The sequence below is a fragment of the Corvus moneduloides genome, chromosome 4 (genome assembly GCF_009650955.1).
Source record: "Corvus moneduloides isolate bCorMon1 chromosome 4, bCorMon1.pri, whole genome shotgun sequence".
In the NCBI taxonomy this organism is placed as follows: Eukaryota; Metazoa; Chordata; class Aves; order Passeriformes; family Corvidae; genus Corvus; species Corvus moneduloides.
Genome location: NC_045479.1, coordinates 34,262,002 through 34,276,922, shown reverse-complemented (window position 1 = coordinate 34,276,922; position 14,921 = coordinate 34,262,002). Strand labels below are relative to the sequence as shown.

The 14,921-nt window shown below is 42.9% G+C and overlaps 1 protein-coding gene across 1 annotated transcript in view; it reads left to right on the top strand.

The window, feature by feature from the left end:
* Window positions 1-1,216: 1,216 nt before the first annotated feature.
* The window catches only part of TMTC2 (transmembrane O-mannosyltransferase targeting cadherins 2), a 235,982-nt gene continuing 222,277 nt past the window's right edge, over window positions 1,217-14,921 (top strand). The window contains exon 1 of the mRNA XM_032106615.1: window positions 1,217-1,358. Within this exon, the coding sequence (XP_031962506.1) occupies window positions 1,276-1,358 (83 nt within the window). The 5' untranslated portion in view covers window positions 1,217-1,275. The remainder of the gene's footprint in view (window positions 1,359-14,921) is intronic.

Sequence of the window (14,921 nt, the reverse complement as noted above, 5' to 3'; positions counted from 1 at the left end):
GGAGGGGAACGTTTTAAAAACTCTCTATAAAAAAGAAATAATCAGCCTGATGTACCCAAATTCTTTCCGTAACTTCATGCCTCTATATCCCATGAATTCTGGAAGATGGTTTCAGTACCTTATTCTCCACAGGTGGCTTTCCTTTCCAGTCTATTTATCTGTCCCACTCAAAGTGTGCATCTCCGGCTATACCCATCCCTCCTCTCATGGGCAGCAGTTGCGGGACTGTACTGTGGGAGCACCAGCTTGCAGCACTCTTTGCCTTGGGGTGTCTTTGTTTCCGACCCCCTCTGCCAAATTTCAATGATTTTGCTTAACTGTAAGCTTAGCTACGAGCTCCCCATGGATGTTCACATGACAGAGAAATAACAGGCTGTGGGCAAGTGTGGAGCCCCCTGCTCTGGCATTCCATCCCCAATGGTATGGCCCCTCTCTTTCCTACTAATTTGACCTATTCTGGTGAGTAAAAAAGAAGAAACGGGGGGGAAAGGGAAACAGAAAAACAAGGAAAATAACGATGGAAAAAGGAAGAAGAGAAAAGGAGAACAGAGAAAAAGGGAAAAGAAAGAAACTAAGAGAAAAGAAAAATGTCAAGAAAGAAATAGCATCTGAAAAGAGCGAAAAACGACAGAAGAAGACAGAAAGAAGTCAAAGAGAAAACAGAAAGGAGAAGGAAAACGGGGAAAGCAGGAAAGGGGAAGGAAAAGAAGCCCTGATTGTACCCAGCTGGCAGCGGGACGCGGCCCAGCCCGAGCCGCCGGTGCCGGAGCGGGCGCGGGCGCGGGGCCGGCTCAGCAGCCGGGGCGCGGGGCGGGGCGCGGGGCGGGCGCGGAGGGGGCGGCGCGGGGCGGGCCCGCACGCAGGCGCGGTGGGAGCCCGGGGCGCCCCACGCGGGCGCTCCCAGAGCCTCGGCGGCGGCGCCCGGCTCGGCAGCGAGGGGGGCGCGGGCCGGGAGCGGAGCTGCGGCAGCGCCGGGGCGTCGCGGGAGGAAGGCGGGAGCCGGAGCCGCGCCCCGCTCCGGTCTGCTGAGTCCCCCTCCGCTGAGCCCCACTCCGCTGAGCCCAGCTGCGCTCTCGCCGCCGACCGCCCCGCTGCCATGGGGTAGGGGCGGCGGAGCGGGGGGACGCCGTCAGGCTGTGGCCGCTGGCGGAGAGCGGAGCGGCGCCCCGCGGTGCCGGGCGGCGCGAGGGGCAGGCGCGGCGGGGCTGGGGCGGGAGGCCGGGCAGGGCAGGGGGCTGCCCCGGTGCGAGAGCGGCGGCGGCGGCAGGCGGAGAGATGATCGCGGAGTTGTTGAGCAGCGCCCTAGGGCTCGCCCTGTACCTTAACACCCTGAACGCCGACTTCTGCTACGATGACAGGTAGGGCGGGGAGCGGCGGGGCTGGGTGGGCGGGCGGGGGCTGCTCACCTGTTGGGAGCGGAGCTGAGCTTCGGCCGCCCCGCTCGTGGTGCCCGGGGCGGCGCCGGAGGGTCCCGGTGGCTCCTGGGCTCCGAGTGGCCGCGGCGGCACCCTCCGCTCCCGGGGCTTTGACAGCTCGGACTCGGTCCGCTCTAGCCCCGCGCAGCGAGAGGGGACCCGCCGTTCTAAATTGGCATGTTCTGGGTTATCCCTTATGCGCGGTGTCAGCGGGGCGCCGGCCACCTCCCGTCCCGAGCCCCCGCGGGAAGTTGCTGTCCGCTGCCGGGCTGCGCTGGGCGGCCGCGGGGAGCGGAGCCCCGCCGGCGGGGAGCGACGCTGGGCTGGCTTGGGCTGCCCACCTGCTCCTCTCCTGGCTGTACCTGCCCGCCGGAGCTGCGAAAAGGCGCTGTTCTTAGTCAGGGGAAATTCCGATTTGTGCCTTTTCCGGTGACTTAATCTGATCGCATTTAAAACAGATGCATAATTATAATGTATTATTAGGGAGAACAGCACGCCTGGCTAAACTTATTAACCGTCCTGGGGTGATTCATGCTCCATTGGAATTAAACCATCCAAAAAGTGAGCCGGGATTGACTTTGACAGCGTTTCATCAGCCTCTCTCCTCTGTGGCCAGAGCCCGTCTGCCCCGGGGGCGGGCGTGCGGGGGGCTCCGGCAGGCCCGGCCCCGTCCCGTCCCGGTAGCGTGGCTGGAATCCTGCGGGAGCCGGCAGCTGGCCACGCGTGCGGGGGTGCCTGTGTGGGAGCGAGGGAGGGACGGAGGAGTGCCCCTGGGCGGGTGTGTGAGCGGAGGATCTTACGGCGCGGCTCAGGTTCACGGTGCCGGCGAACTCTCTGAGCAGCTGTCAGGCAGGGTTGGTGCCTTGGAGCCTTTGGTGTGAGAGGAGGAACGCGAGGAAGCACGGTGAGGCGGGATGAGGGATGTGCCTGATCAGGAAGATGTTTGCTGGATGAGTTGAACTTCCCTGCACGCTGATGGGATGCGAAAGGGTCAAATGTGTCTTTGATTGGGCATTTGCCTTGGGAAATAACCTGCCTGTCCTGGAGTAATTAGTTACTAAACTTGGAATTTTCCTCCCTTAAGCGGTATTACAGTGCACCTGCCGTGTTTAAGATCTGTCACGGCTTCCAGAATACTCCCCCCTGTTTTCAAGGCTTGCTTCTATTAAACCTATTATACTGGAGGCAAATGCCAAGTGTTAGTCCTGGTTTAGGTCTCCGGCTGGGAACAGAGTTGGCTACATAATGTGGCAATTCAGGCTTCAACCCTCCAGGTCATTTACATGTACTTGAAGCCTTGTGAGCAATTAAATGGTTTTAGGTTTCTGTGAGGCTTCCAATTTTCTACAGTGATTTTTCTTAAACCTGTTTCAAAGTTTTGAAGCTTCGTTCGTAAACAATAAAGGAGAAAAGTCTGCTGTTGCCCTGAAATGTGAGGTCTGAGTTGGATCAACAGGAAGTAGTGAATATTTTGATACAGTGACGCTATTATAAACCCGCTTATTATAGTTAAGAACTGCAGGAGCTGTGGAATATTTACATAACACTACATAGCATATGTTGCAATGTTTGGGCAAAACTGGGTTGTTTAAGCACAAACTTAAAAGGCTGTCCTGCAGGCCAGTTCAAATGGACTAGGCATAGAAAGCAGTATGAAGTACTTTCTGGTGCTGTTGATGTCGAGGTCAAGGTTACTCTTGGTCTTGCCTGAGTGTGCTTTAATGCGGTTAGAAAAAAGTGGTATTTGAGTGTCATCTCTGAAAGTGTGGAAAAGATAATCACACACTGATTTTGCCAGTACTAATCCCAGGCGGTTTAAAAGGTGTTCTAAAAGATGGCTTTGTTCATGTGTTTACCTCCTAACTAAATAAAGTACTTCTCATCATTGTAGCTAAGATTTAGGCATTGACTAGAGTGCTCTAAAAGCCACTTAATGGCATTTGTGTATGTGGGGGTCATCTAATTAGGATGTTTTTCAATTGCAGCACTGGAAGGGACAAGGCAGAAAGGGCTGTTTAATGCTAGTAATTGTTGAACTAGAAAGGGTTATCTATTCAGAGAGGCAGGCTCTCAGACCCAAAGTATTCTTTTAACTGTAATCACAGAATCTTGCTGCCCCACAGGGGTCGGCTTAAAATGTAACAGTAGAAAAGGAGGTCGATGCTGGAGCTGCAGGACACAGCCCTCCATGTGGAAGATGGATCATACTGCTAACTTTAACTGAACTAAGACTGTGCATTTAAGCTGGGAACCAGCAATGTCTTGTTTTAGGAGGGCAGCATATTGCCATGGCTTTTTTTCTGCTTCCTTTGCCATTATATTGAAATTACATCACTCTTCTCTTTTTAATATAGTGATCAAACTTACTACATAAAGCGTGTCTGTAATTGCTATCTGTATTTTTTTATGTAGGTTGGGCAAGATTAAGTGGCATCATAAAACTTCTTATAGCAAAATCAATTTTCCAGTGGTAAAACTTAATATTTTAGCAGCAGCACAGCACCAAACTAAAGACTGTATGGACAGTGATATAATAGACTTGCTTGTAGTCTGGGTTTTGACTCTGTATCAAAAGATTCAATATTTTGTGTCCCACCCTTTACCCACTTAAACAGTCATGAAACAGCATGAATTTTAAGCCTGAGGAAGTTGAGTGAGCAAGTGTACATGTTCTTACTTTTTATCATTAGTCTGCCTAACTTGTTTCTTTCAGGCTAAGCAGATATGTTGCACATAATCAATGCAATCCTGATATTTTTGAGCAGTTGACTTCTTCATTATTTTGAATGAAAGTATCAGGTGTCAGTTTCTAGTCAGTTTCTAGTCAGTTTCTAAAGACAAGAGCCAGTGTTGTTGGAGTTTTTTCTGGTTGTTTTTTTTTTTGTTCTGTAGATGTAGACCTAGAAAACACAAGCTTTTGCCACCCTGGTCCCTGCCACAGTAATTCTTACAGACAGCTGTGATATTTCCTAGTTAACGTGTGTAGATTATTACTGAGAGTTTCACCTCCCCGGCTCAAAATCTCTTTGTTCAGCTAGGAGCAAATAGATGTATTTTTTCCCCTCTTTTTACTTATTCATTTGAAGCTGAATGTGGCATGCAGTAACCCAAAACAAGAGATGAATGAGGAAAGAAAGGGGAAAATATTTAATGCCACAGTAGATCACATTTCTTGTTAATAAAGGTTTATTTATTGCTAAGCAAAATCGTCTTGAAACTGGTAACAGGGTAGAGAGAAATGCAATTTCCATTCCTGTAGATGTGTTAAAGATCTTGCTTGTTGCACTGTGTTAAATCCAGTTTCTTGCCAGATTAAGGGCGGCTAATCTTTGCACACACAGTTTGTATTTCATGCTAGTATCTACCAGTATTTCAGGAGGGAAAACCCATTGCTGCAATTAGGCTTACACATGACTATTTTTGTCTTGCATTTAAGCCCCACCAGCCCACCTGGCAATTTGACCTGCAGGTGCCTTACACTGAAGCTGTCGTCCTTCATGTGGCCTGTGCTGACTAAGACAGGTCACTGTCAGTTTATAGCTGGGCTGGGGAAGATTTAGTGCTCTGAGTATCTGAGGTCATGCATTTTTACAGTGAACATGGCAAAAACAACTCATCTGTTGTGCTGGTCCTTTCTTCTAAGTCTCAGAAGAAAGGCATATTTTAGGGAGAGTATGGTAGGAAGCTTTAACCTTGAGTGATGTATTGTCTCAGTGACACATTGACAAAATCGGTATTCTGGAAAATGTGTACAGACTTGTCTGTGTGGGGCTCTTCCATGAAATTTGGTAGCACAGGCTAACTTTCTCTAGCTTGCACTGCATTTTATTTAGCAAGCCTGAATGGGGCAGCCTTGCTGATGGTAGAAAATATCCATCAGCCCTGTTTCGAAGCCGCTGGGCAATATTCCAGGCTGCGTTGAAGAAATCCTGTTAAATGTTTTCACCCTGTAGTGTCAGACTTGCATCATTTAAAAACAGGCCGAGCCCATACACATTTGACAGTACCTCTGTTGGGTTTTCCACATGGGATTTAATCTAGCAAGTGACCCAAATACGTGCACTAGAAGAACAAGTGTAAGTACACTGGGGAAAATTACTTGCCATCTGTCTCCTTGATGTGTGTGTATATTTGATTATTAATTTACATCTATGATTTTTATGGCCCCTTTTTGTCGTCTTCTCAAATTTTCAGCTCCAAGTGCACCTCTCCAGTAGCTTTTAGTATCTCCAGTTTACAGGTAGCTGCAATCTTCTGAATTCTAGGAGTGAGTTTGGTGATGGGGAGACAGGGACTTGCGTGCTTTCTCTGTAGTGCTTTCCCTTTGTCCCCTCTGTTCCATCTTCTGCATGCTAATTTCAAAGCACCATAAAGATAATTTGTATATGAAACATATTTCATATACAGATATATAAAAGAGCTTTAACATTTTCATAAAGGAATAAAGGCAACTTGGAGAAGATGCCTGAGTAACTTAGCCTGTGTAATAAAGGTTTATAGTTGAGTTTGTGTTGTATCTGAGTATTAACTGAGTGAACCAGTACCCGATTATCTAATAGGATGAACCCGGCACAATAATATTCTATTAGTACCAGTTCTTTTTTAAATGCTGAACATAACCTAAATATGTATTTGACTTTTCATTTAAAAATGGTTTCTACATAAAAAATTATGTTGAATGAAACACCTTGATCAACATGTGAAATCTTAGTTTCATCAAAATATAGGTGGGCGGTTTGTTTGGGTTTTTTTTTTACATTTGAGATGCTGTAGTATAGAAATTTTAGAAAGCAAGAAAGAAATTATGTCCCCACAGGCTTTATTTTAAGTTTCTTGTTGCATATGTAGCACTAGCATAAAGCATGTCATTTCTGGTAGCTGGTTCAGAGAATAAATTCATCCCTGTTAGCAGACGGAGAATCTCCCTGAGTCACTGGTGGGATGTGCCTCATCCGCAGGAAGTTCTTCCAGCACACAATGGAGTTACAAATTCAAATGATTGACTTTCTCCAACATCTCCCATATGTATTCCAGCTGCACTTTTGAGTCCTTGAAGTTTGCCAGAGTGAAAGTCGCTGAAAAGGCTCAGAAGTATCTCATCTCAATTTGTTAACCATCTGATAGCTGCAAGAGTGATGAATTAGAGTTCCTTTGCTTCCCCCGTCTGGAAGTTTGCCCTTCCCTTGTTGTTTGCTGCTAGTTTTTTTTTTTAATTCTTTTTTTCTGTGAAGTTGACTGAATCAGACTTTGCTGTTTGTTTATGGAGTTTCTTTCTTTAGCTGAAATATTTGATGCTGAAACTGATGCAAGACTACTGGCAACCCGTGGTGAGAGTTGCTCCAAATACACAGTTGGAGAAACAGACTAAATCTGAAGGTGGAGATGCTTAGTGTTATTGTTACTTATGTAAAGGTGAATCTGTTCTTTGGGCCAGTGTTTTATGTTAGATTTTTAAAAAAAAATTATTTCTAAATATTTATAGGCTTTATTCAGATTTGGGTTAACTGTTTTTTTGTAAAAGAAACCTTTTTAAACTGTCCATTTCCTTCTCTGTTCTTTTAGCTAATTTTTTGTCTGAATGGTTGTTTAAAAGGTGGAAGCATTTTATCTGGAGACCTGAACCTTAAGCTGAAAGTTTTAAAATAAATTTTTGGAATTTCTCTTGATTGTGAAAGCCTATTGTTTCTCTTTGGGCTTGACAGCCTTTGACTCCCTCCACTTTTTCCACTTGGGGCGACTGATCATATAACTCTCCTTATTTTCCTTTAGAGTGGGAGATTGTTCTGTGGCAGGTTATTTAAGTCAGGATGGCAGTAGGATTTCATTTCACATCCACTAGATCAGGTTCTTATCCTGTCTCAGGATAGTCATCCAGACTTAAAATGTGTCATTTTTTGTGTGGGCAGTCCCTCCCTAGTAAGAGGGTGTAAATTTTGCAATTTCTTTCCCAGTTTTACCCTCTGCAGAGCTCCATACTAAACCATTTTTCCCCAAAGGCTAGCCTGTTGGTGAATGAAACTCAAAGAGTCGAGGAAAGTGGTTTTTGGAATGACATCCTAAATATTACTTAACATGTCAACTCTACTGCTCAGTTTGTTACTTCAGGACAGTTGAAATATTTTGTGGACCTGTGAATGGCTTATGACAGATCTCCAAAGGCAGCAACATGCACTTGGCTCTGTCTTCAGAGGATGCTTCAGGCTAGCACAGGGTTGCTGCTGTTTGTGTATGACAGCTGATTGTGAAACAAAGAAACAAGCTGGGTCACTGTGGCAGCAGCCAAGGATCAAGTAATCTGTCAATCTCTGTTTTACTTCAAGGAAAAAGAAAATTGGTAAATCCAACTGTTTGAAACTGATAAAATTTTGTGGCCCAGCCTCTGTAACTGGGGAAGGTTCATCAATGACGCTTCACTGACCATTCCTGGCCTCATTAAGCTTCGAGAGGGAGAAAAAGTAAAAGTGACTTCCTTGAATACTAATCCTTGTGTTCCCTAGGACACTTTGAATTACTCTGTTAGCCTTCATTGTCCTAGTGGCTTCATGAGAAAATTTTTCAAGAATAGTGGCAGGTTTCAGTTGGAGATAAATAATACTTGTTTACTGTCTTCAAGTCCCTTGTTTCCTTTACCTCTTCATCTTTTTAATTGCTTTTTGTTTTATTGGAAATATTGTGCTTTCAGCATAAGATATTTTGTCTTATATGTCTTGATTATTTTGATTTTTTTTTTTGTCCAGTGGTTTATTTAAGTGACCCATATTAATGCTTCAAAAACTAAGAATCACTGTAATCTGTAAAACACTGTGGGTGTATATACTATCATTATATACAATAGGAGAATTCTATTGTATACTAAATTTGAGACTATGCCTTTTTTATCATCTTTCTTCCAACAGAGAGCTGGACAGGCTTGCTATTAGTCTGCCACAAAGGCTCCTTAATGTATTCGTGGGGGTCACTGTTGACTGCCTCAGATCATTTCCTTCTCTCCAGGATTTAAGCACATTGGCCTCAGCAGCGTTCCCAGTCCCAGCTGGCCCAGGAAGCCAGAGACTGACAGATAACACGGATTTTCTAGATGATGGTATAAGCCATTATTTCTAGATGACTGGACTGGTCCGTGGAATCCCCTATTACTCACCAACTTGTCAGTAGACCCAGAAAGCCCTGCCCTGACCTCTGACCTGGGGTTCAAGGGAGGACAGGTTTTTCTGAATTTAGCATCCTGTGTCCAGGATGGGTGTTTCTGAACTTAGTGTTACTCTAGGCTATTTTGCTAATGAGAGGCTTGTATGATTTTTAGCTCCTACATGTTTTAGTCAGCTAGTCCAATTCACATTCAGGGGAACAACGCAGTAATTGGTAGCAGAACTCCTGCTGTAAAGTCTCTGCCAGTGCCTGGATGCTATTTTCATGCAGCTTGGTAATTTGCGTACTTAAATCCTAAAAAAGGACTTGAACTCTTGAAGCAGGGTTGCTATTCATTGACCAGAATTGTAATGGAAACATACCTGCCTCAACAGCAGCCTGAGCCTTCTGCGGTCTCTGTCCAGTCTTCTCACCTCTGTGGCTTTTTACATGCAGCAGTTAATAATTGATGCTGGGCCCAGGAACCAGACTCTAGTGTGCCACTTGCCCATCATTGCTGTAGAAGACCTACACCCAGTGCTTAGGTGGCAAACCAGTCTCTGAACACTCTCAAATACCTAACTAAAAGATACACCACAAATGTTTATCTGCAGCCTCAACTTAGAGACGGCATTTCATTTCAACAGTGTTTCCAATTGCTTGGCTACCTTCTCTAAGTGTTACTTGAGTTAACTGCTTGTCTAAGAGTCTTCTCTCCCACTGATAAAAGGGAACGTAGCTCAAAGTTGGATGGCTCTGTGAATCAGGTACTTTTATTTAGGAGGTGGTGCCTGGCTAAGTGCATGGGCTTCCAATGTCATGATGCATCAGGAGTGCCTTTGCAGTATCCAGCCTCCAGTTTCTCTGCAGGAATATTTCTCAGTTGATGCTTTTAAAAATAGTTTTTATGTTTTCTCAGCAACTATTGAAGCTGATAATGGTTATTTACTTTGTTATTAAAAAAATCCACCATGGAGTTCCAGTATAATGAATAAAGCACTAAGAGATATTCTTCTACTGAAAATAGTCTCCTGAAGCTTATGTTTGGAGCAGTTTTTAAGGTGACATAATTACTTAGTGGGGGGAGGAGGAAAAACCCCGGAGTCACTGGATGTTGTCCATTACAAAGATCTTTAAGAATTAAGGAAAATTAAAACCTGTCTGTACGTAGGGGTCAGCCAAGCCCTTTATTGTGGAATATCACGGTTAAAACCAAGCCCTGAAATCCAGCCAACCAGCGTGAAACTGCTTTATCAAATGCCCCTTGATATGTCTTCATCAAGATTCCAACAGGAGATTTAAGACTTCAGGAGGATGCCAGCTTGTGTATAGAAAAGGTTGGTGTGCTGAAGTTGCCTCTACAAGGTAGGCAGAGGAGGTTTGTTCCATTGTCATTTAAATTGTAAATATTCAGTGTGTGGCTGGTGTTGGAACCATGTGTGTTGCAGTAATTCCTGAGCCTGCATTTTTGCCCAGGGTGTTTCCCAGAGGTGTTTTGTGGCATGCTCAGAGTTAAACCTTCTGTAAGTGATGCTGTGAGTTGTCAAATTGAAGTTCTTTACTACATTAATGCCTATAAACGTGACAGGCTTTTAGTAGACACTTTGCATTGAAACATGCAATTCATTGGATTATAAAGTAATAACCAATGTCTTGGAGGCAAATTGGGGAGAACTGGAATTCTTAATCCAGGATAACTTGATTTTTCTTTTTTCACAAATGTCTGATTTGTTTCAGGTCTCTCACATGAAATCATGAAGTGGGAATTAATTTCAAAAGTTTGCCACTTCTGTGACTTTAACTTTGGTTTCTCCAAGTCTTTTGTGTGTGTGTACAGTTTGATATTGTTTTCAGAGTGTGTTTTCAGTGGTGGACCTTTTAAAAGATGTGGGAGGATCTTGCTGCCCAGTGTGCAAAGCAGCACATTAAATAATACACTTAAAAATCTTCCTTTTGAAGCACACAATGCCTGTGCCTTTATAGGCTGTTTAGTAGTTTCTCTTCTGCAGACTGATCTTGTTGTTACTTTTGGTCTTTATGTGATATTGTAGCACTTTGGAAACACTGGAATGTTCTTAGTTTCATTTTATAGCCTGTCAACTTTCCTGGGTCAGAATCAGTTATGTTTGGCTGGCTCTTTTGTTTGAGGGGACTTGTACTGGACTGCATTGAGAAGAGGATTAGGTCCAGTTGGAAATTCAGATGAGATGCCTGCAGTCACTTCCTGGCCATTAGAGTAACTTTCCTAAGTTTCCTATTTCCAAAAAAATTGTGGATTTCTCTTACTGAAGTGGAAGGAACCCATGCTGTGTTGTAGCTGTTGTTCTGTAGGTTATGAACTTTCTGCTATATACTCTTCTTTTCATGCTTCATATGCTTTTTAAAAATACATTTTTTTCTTTTAAAATAAAAATATATTTGAAGGAACACTGTGCCTTGTTTTATCCTCTCATTTCCAACAGTTATGTGAAGGTGCTGTCATGTCTTCTCTTGCATTTGATACTCTATTTATTTGATATTACTACTTAGAGTGGCAACAGTGTTGATTGTTTTAATATAAGATAAAACAAGAAGATGACTAAATTAGACTCACATTTGAGGCAGGATCTTAACAAGCCTTATTTTGTGTGTTGCACATCAGCACTCTAGATGCCACTAAAATGGGAAGAATATTTATGTCCTGGATTAAGCCTCTCTGTATTGGCCCATCTAACCTTGTTGGTGCCAGAATTTAGTTGGTGAACCATCTTGGGCACCTCTCTGAAAGGATTCCTGAAGCTTGGTTTGGAAGTTTGACTTGTGAGTCTCTAGCACAGTTGCTCCCATTCTGCCATCCTTTCTTTGGCTTTCCAGGCCTCCTTCCAGCACCCATGCCGAAAAGAAACACTGTACAGTTCCTGGGAAGATAATTCTAGGTATGGTATGCATCTATCTATGTATTTCGTTACTGCAAAATTTTGAATTATAGCAAGAATTTCCTTGTAATAAATTCCATGAATTTTCGGTATATGTGTTTCATTTTCTTAAAACAAACAGTTTCAGTTGCACTTGAAGAAACTTTTAAAGGTTGTTTTGTTTGTGGGGGTTGTTTTCTTTTTTTTGAGAAAGGAAAGAGGGTTGCTCTGGCAAAATTAGCATTTTTTGCAGAAGAAAAGTTTCCTTTTCTGACTAATTATTTGTAATTAAACTTCTGCTCTCTTACATTTTTATAATTAAAGGAGAAGAAAACTTAGGCTTTTTAAATCACTTTGATCTGAATTAAGGTTCCAGTGCCAAAAATATAATTTAAATGCTGCATGGTTGTATAAATAAAGCCTGCTGAAAGAAAAAGTTCTAAGAGAATAATGAAAAAGTTGAACCAATTAAAATGGCATTTTTGTGTCTAGCGGCTCTTATTTTGTAGCACAAACAGTTCTTTATAGCTTCTTTGTAACACCAGTGTACTTGAATAAATTTTCTATTTTTGTGAAAAGATGTAGTTATATGTTCTATTCAATTTCACAGTACATTGTTCATCTCTTGCATGTACATCACTTGGCTTGTTAAAAATGTTAGTATTTCTCTTTAATACACATTGTGCTTCTGGAGAGTTTGCAAAATGCACTTTTATCCAGAAGACGAAAGACTTAAGGATGGGGAAAGGCCACAAAGAAAATGGTTCCTCACATTGTTGCACTCATGGTAAAAAAGCCAAGCCCAAGCTGGATCACCTGGAGTTCTGTCTGTGCTGCTGTTTGCTGCCAGGCGCATTCCTGCTCTGCCTGACTGTTGAAAGCAGCTCCTGCTATGGAGATGGCTGTGGTGATGTGGCTTATGGATAATGGCTGGCAGGTGAAGCCTCAGATGGGTGCCTGCTCCACCTGAATGAGCCTGGGGCTCTGTGTCAGGATGGGCCCTGAGTGATGGTGCAAGTCACTACATCTCTTACTGCTTTGCTTCTTCCCTCCTTGTTCTTGCTCAGTATGTGATGGCAAACTTGGGGCAGCTGAAGCCGCATCTTTGGTAGGTCTGTTGTGCTGGATGGTTCCGTGTGGCTCAAGCCTTCATAAGGGTGCCTGCCTATTCTGAAATGATGACTTGGGCTTAAAGAAAGGAACTTGTTTTGTGTACTTTCCCCCAGAACTGTGAGCTGTCTAGATGCTGCTTAGGCAGGGGAGTTTTCATTTCTCTGGAGTGTGTTTTGCTGTAGCAGTGTACTTGCTTTAATTAAAAGGCTGGAGAAGCTGTGGAGAGTCTCCTTCTCTGGAGGTAATCAAAACCCACCTGGACACAATCCTGTGCAACCTCCTCCAGGTGAACCTGCTTTATTTAGATGGAGTGGGGTGGGTCTTGCACTAAATATCCTCCAGAGGTCCCTCTCAAAAGTAGTAATTATATGAATGTTTAAATTATTTTTAGATTTTATAAATCTGTTTTGTTTAATGTTGAATGAGTAGATTTGTATGTGTTCCAAGTAGAACCTGGGATTACCCTGATGGAGTTGAGTAACTGGAGTTTCATGCCTGACTGATACAGGTTAAAAGCAAAAGGAAGGATTGAATGTCCGGTGACCAAGGAAGTTAGTTGGTCCTCTGGAATTTAGAGCATGCTTCTAGCATGTGACAAAAGAAAATAGGATATTAATGAAAAAGGTGATGTTTATATGTTAACAAAACTGATCTACTAAAGTACTACAGTAAACCTGTGAGAATTTTCAGGAAACTTTTCTCCTCTAGGGGACAGTCAGCTCTTTCTTCCACTTTTTTCCTAAATGTTCCGTTTTCAATCAATATGAACAATCCTGTCCGAGAACAATTAAAGGCCACCTCATTTAGGGGCTGTGCAAGTGTGTGGTGAGGAAAGGATCCCACAAAGAAGAAAGGTGTTAAGGAATACTGGCTTTCACCAATTTGTGTGCCACATACCTAGTCTGCTAGCTTGCAATACTAACAATTATTACCATTTGGTATTTTACTCTTGAAAAATGATGAAAATACTGACTGATATAGGAATACCTGTAGCGTTTTGTCCATATATCACTAAGATAAGTGTTAACCCTCTTGTAATTCTGAGCTGTTGACTTGATGTGCATGGAAATAAACTAGCTTTTCAGGAAAAAAGGTTTGCTGCTCTTTGCAGCTCTAGATCTTGGGGCTGCTTGATGATAGTCTTGGAGAAGAAGGCTTCTCTAAGCAGTCAGTTTGGGTAGTACAGATGTACAGGTACCATGGTGATGAGTATCATACGTGTCTTGAAAGGCTCTGATGCAGTAGCTTGGCACAAAATACCACCCTGTTAGGCACAGTTTCTAGGAACACATGCTGGGTGTGATATTTCAATCTACCAATTTGGCTCTGTGCTTGGTTTGTTCTGAACACCTTGCAGACTGAAATTTGTACATTTTGTTGAGGTTCTCTGTGTTGTAGCTTATTGTAGGCAGGAAGTTTCAGTTTGTGTTCACACTATGCTCGCTAATTGTAAATGATGTGAAAGAGCACAGGAGTTTATTTTATAGCAAGAAGATTTAAAACTCAGTTTCTTCCTACTGAATCCTAATGTTAGGGTACTGTTTTCTTAAGTAAAATGACTCTAAAGCATAAAAATAAAGAACTAAGATACAGGTAAATTTAAGTATGGGAAACATTACAGGATTCCAGAATAAAGAGTTATTTTATTACTACCTGTCCCTCAGTCTTTCTGTAAATATTTAAGGAATAATATAAGTGATGTGGGTGAGAATTTTCAGTAATGAGTGTGGTTGAAATAATTTATCATTTTTTTTCCTGCTTGTCTTGTGTAATTGAAAAAATTCTGCTCCAAAATACAAATTGCACTGGATCTTAGTGTGGGCAAGGATATAAGGACATCTGTTCTTTGTGTAGCATAGTGGGAGTGATGGCTGAAGGTTTTTGCTTGAATAAGGGCACTGAGAGCACTTTATTTTGCATACTTCTTTCAAGATAAGAAATCATGGGGAAACATCTGTGTGTAGAGTACGGAAATGTATGATGTTGTACTTTATATGCTGCTGTATGCTGTATTAGTGGAGAGTATTTGTTTTCCATCCTCATTTTTCTTGGACTGAAATCCTATATAGAAGTGCATGAGGTAGTAGAGAATGGTCCTGTTAAGGAATAGCAGATACCGTGATAATTCTAAGCATGAATCTGAAACTGTACCAGTTAGTCCTTTGCCAAGAGTAAGTGAGCACACTTGCAGAGTAAGTGCTCAAGGAAGACTTGCTTGTTATGCTGTATTATGTGTTGTAAAATGCAAAAGAACCCTTTTCGTAACAGGATGGTTGCATTTAATATGCATACTTAATTGCACATATAACTATATATATAGCTATATATATACACACACAAAATAAAAGACACAGTTTTTCATCCCATTTAT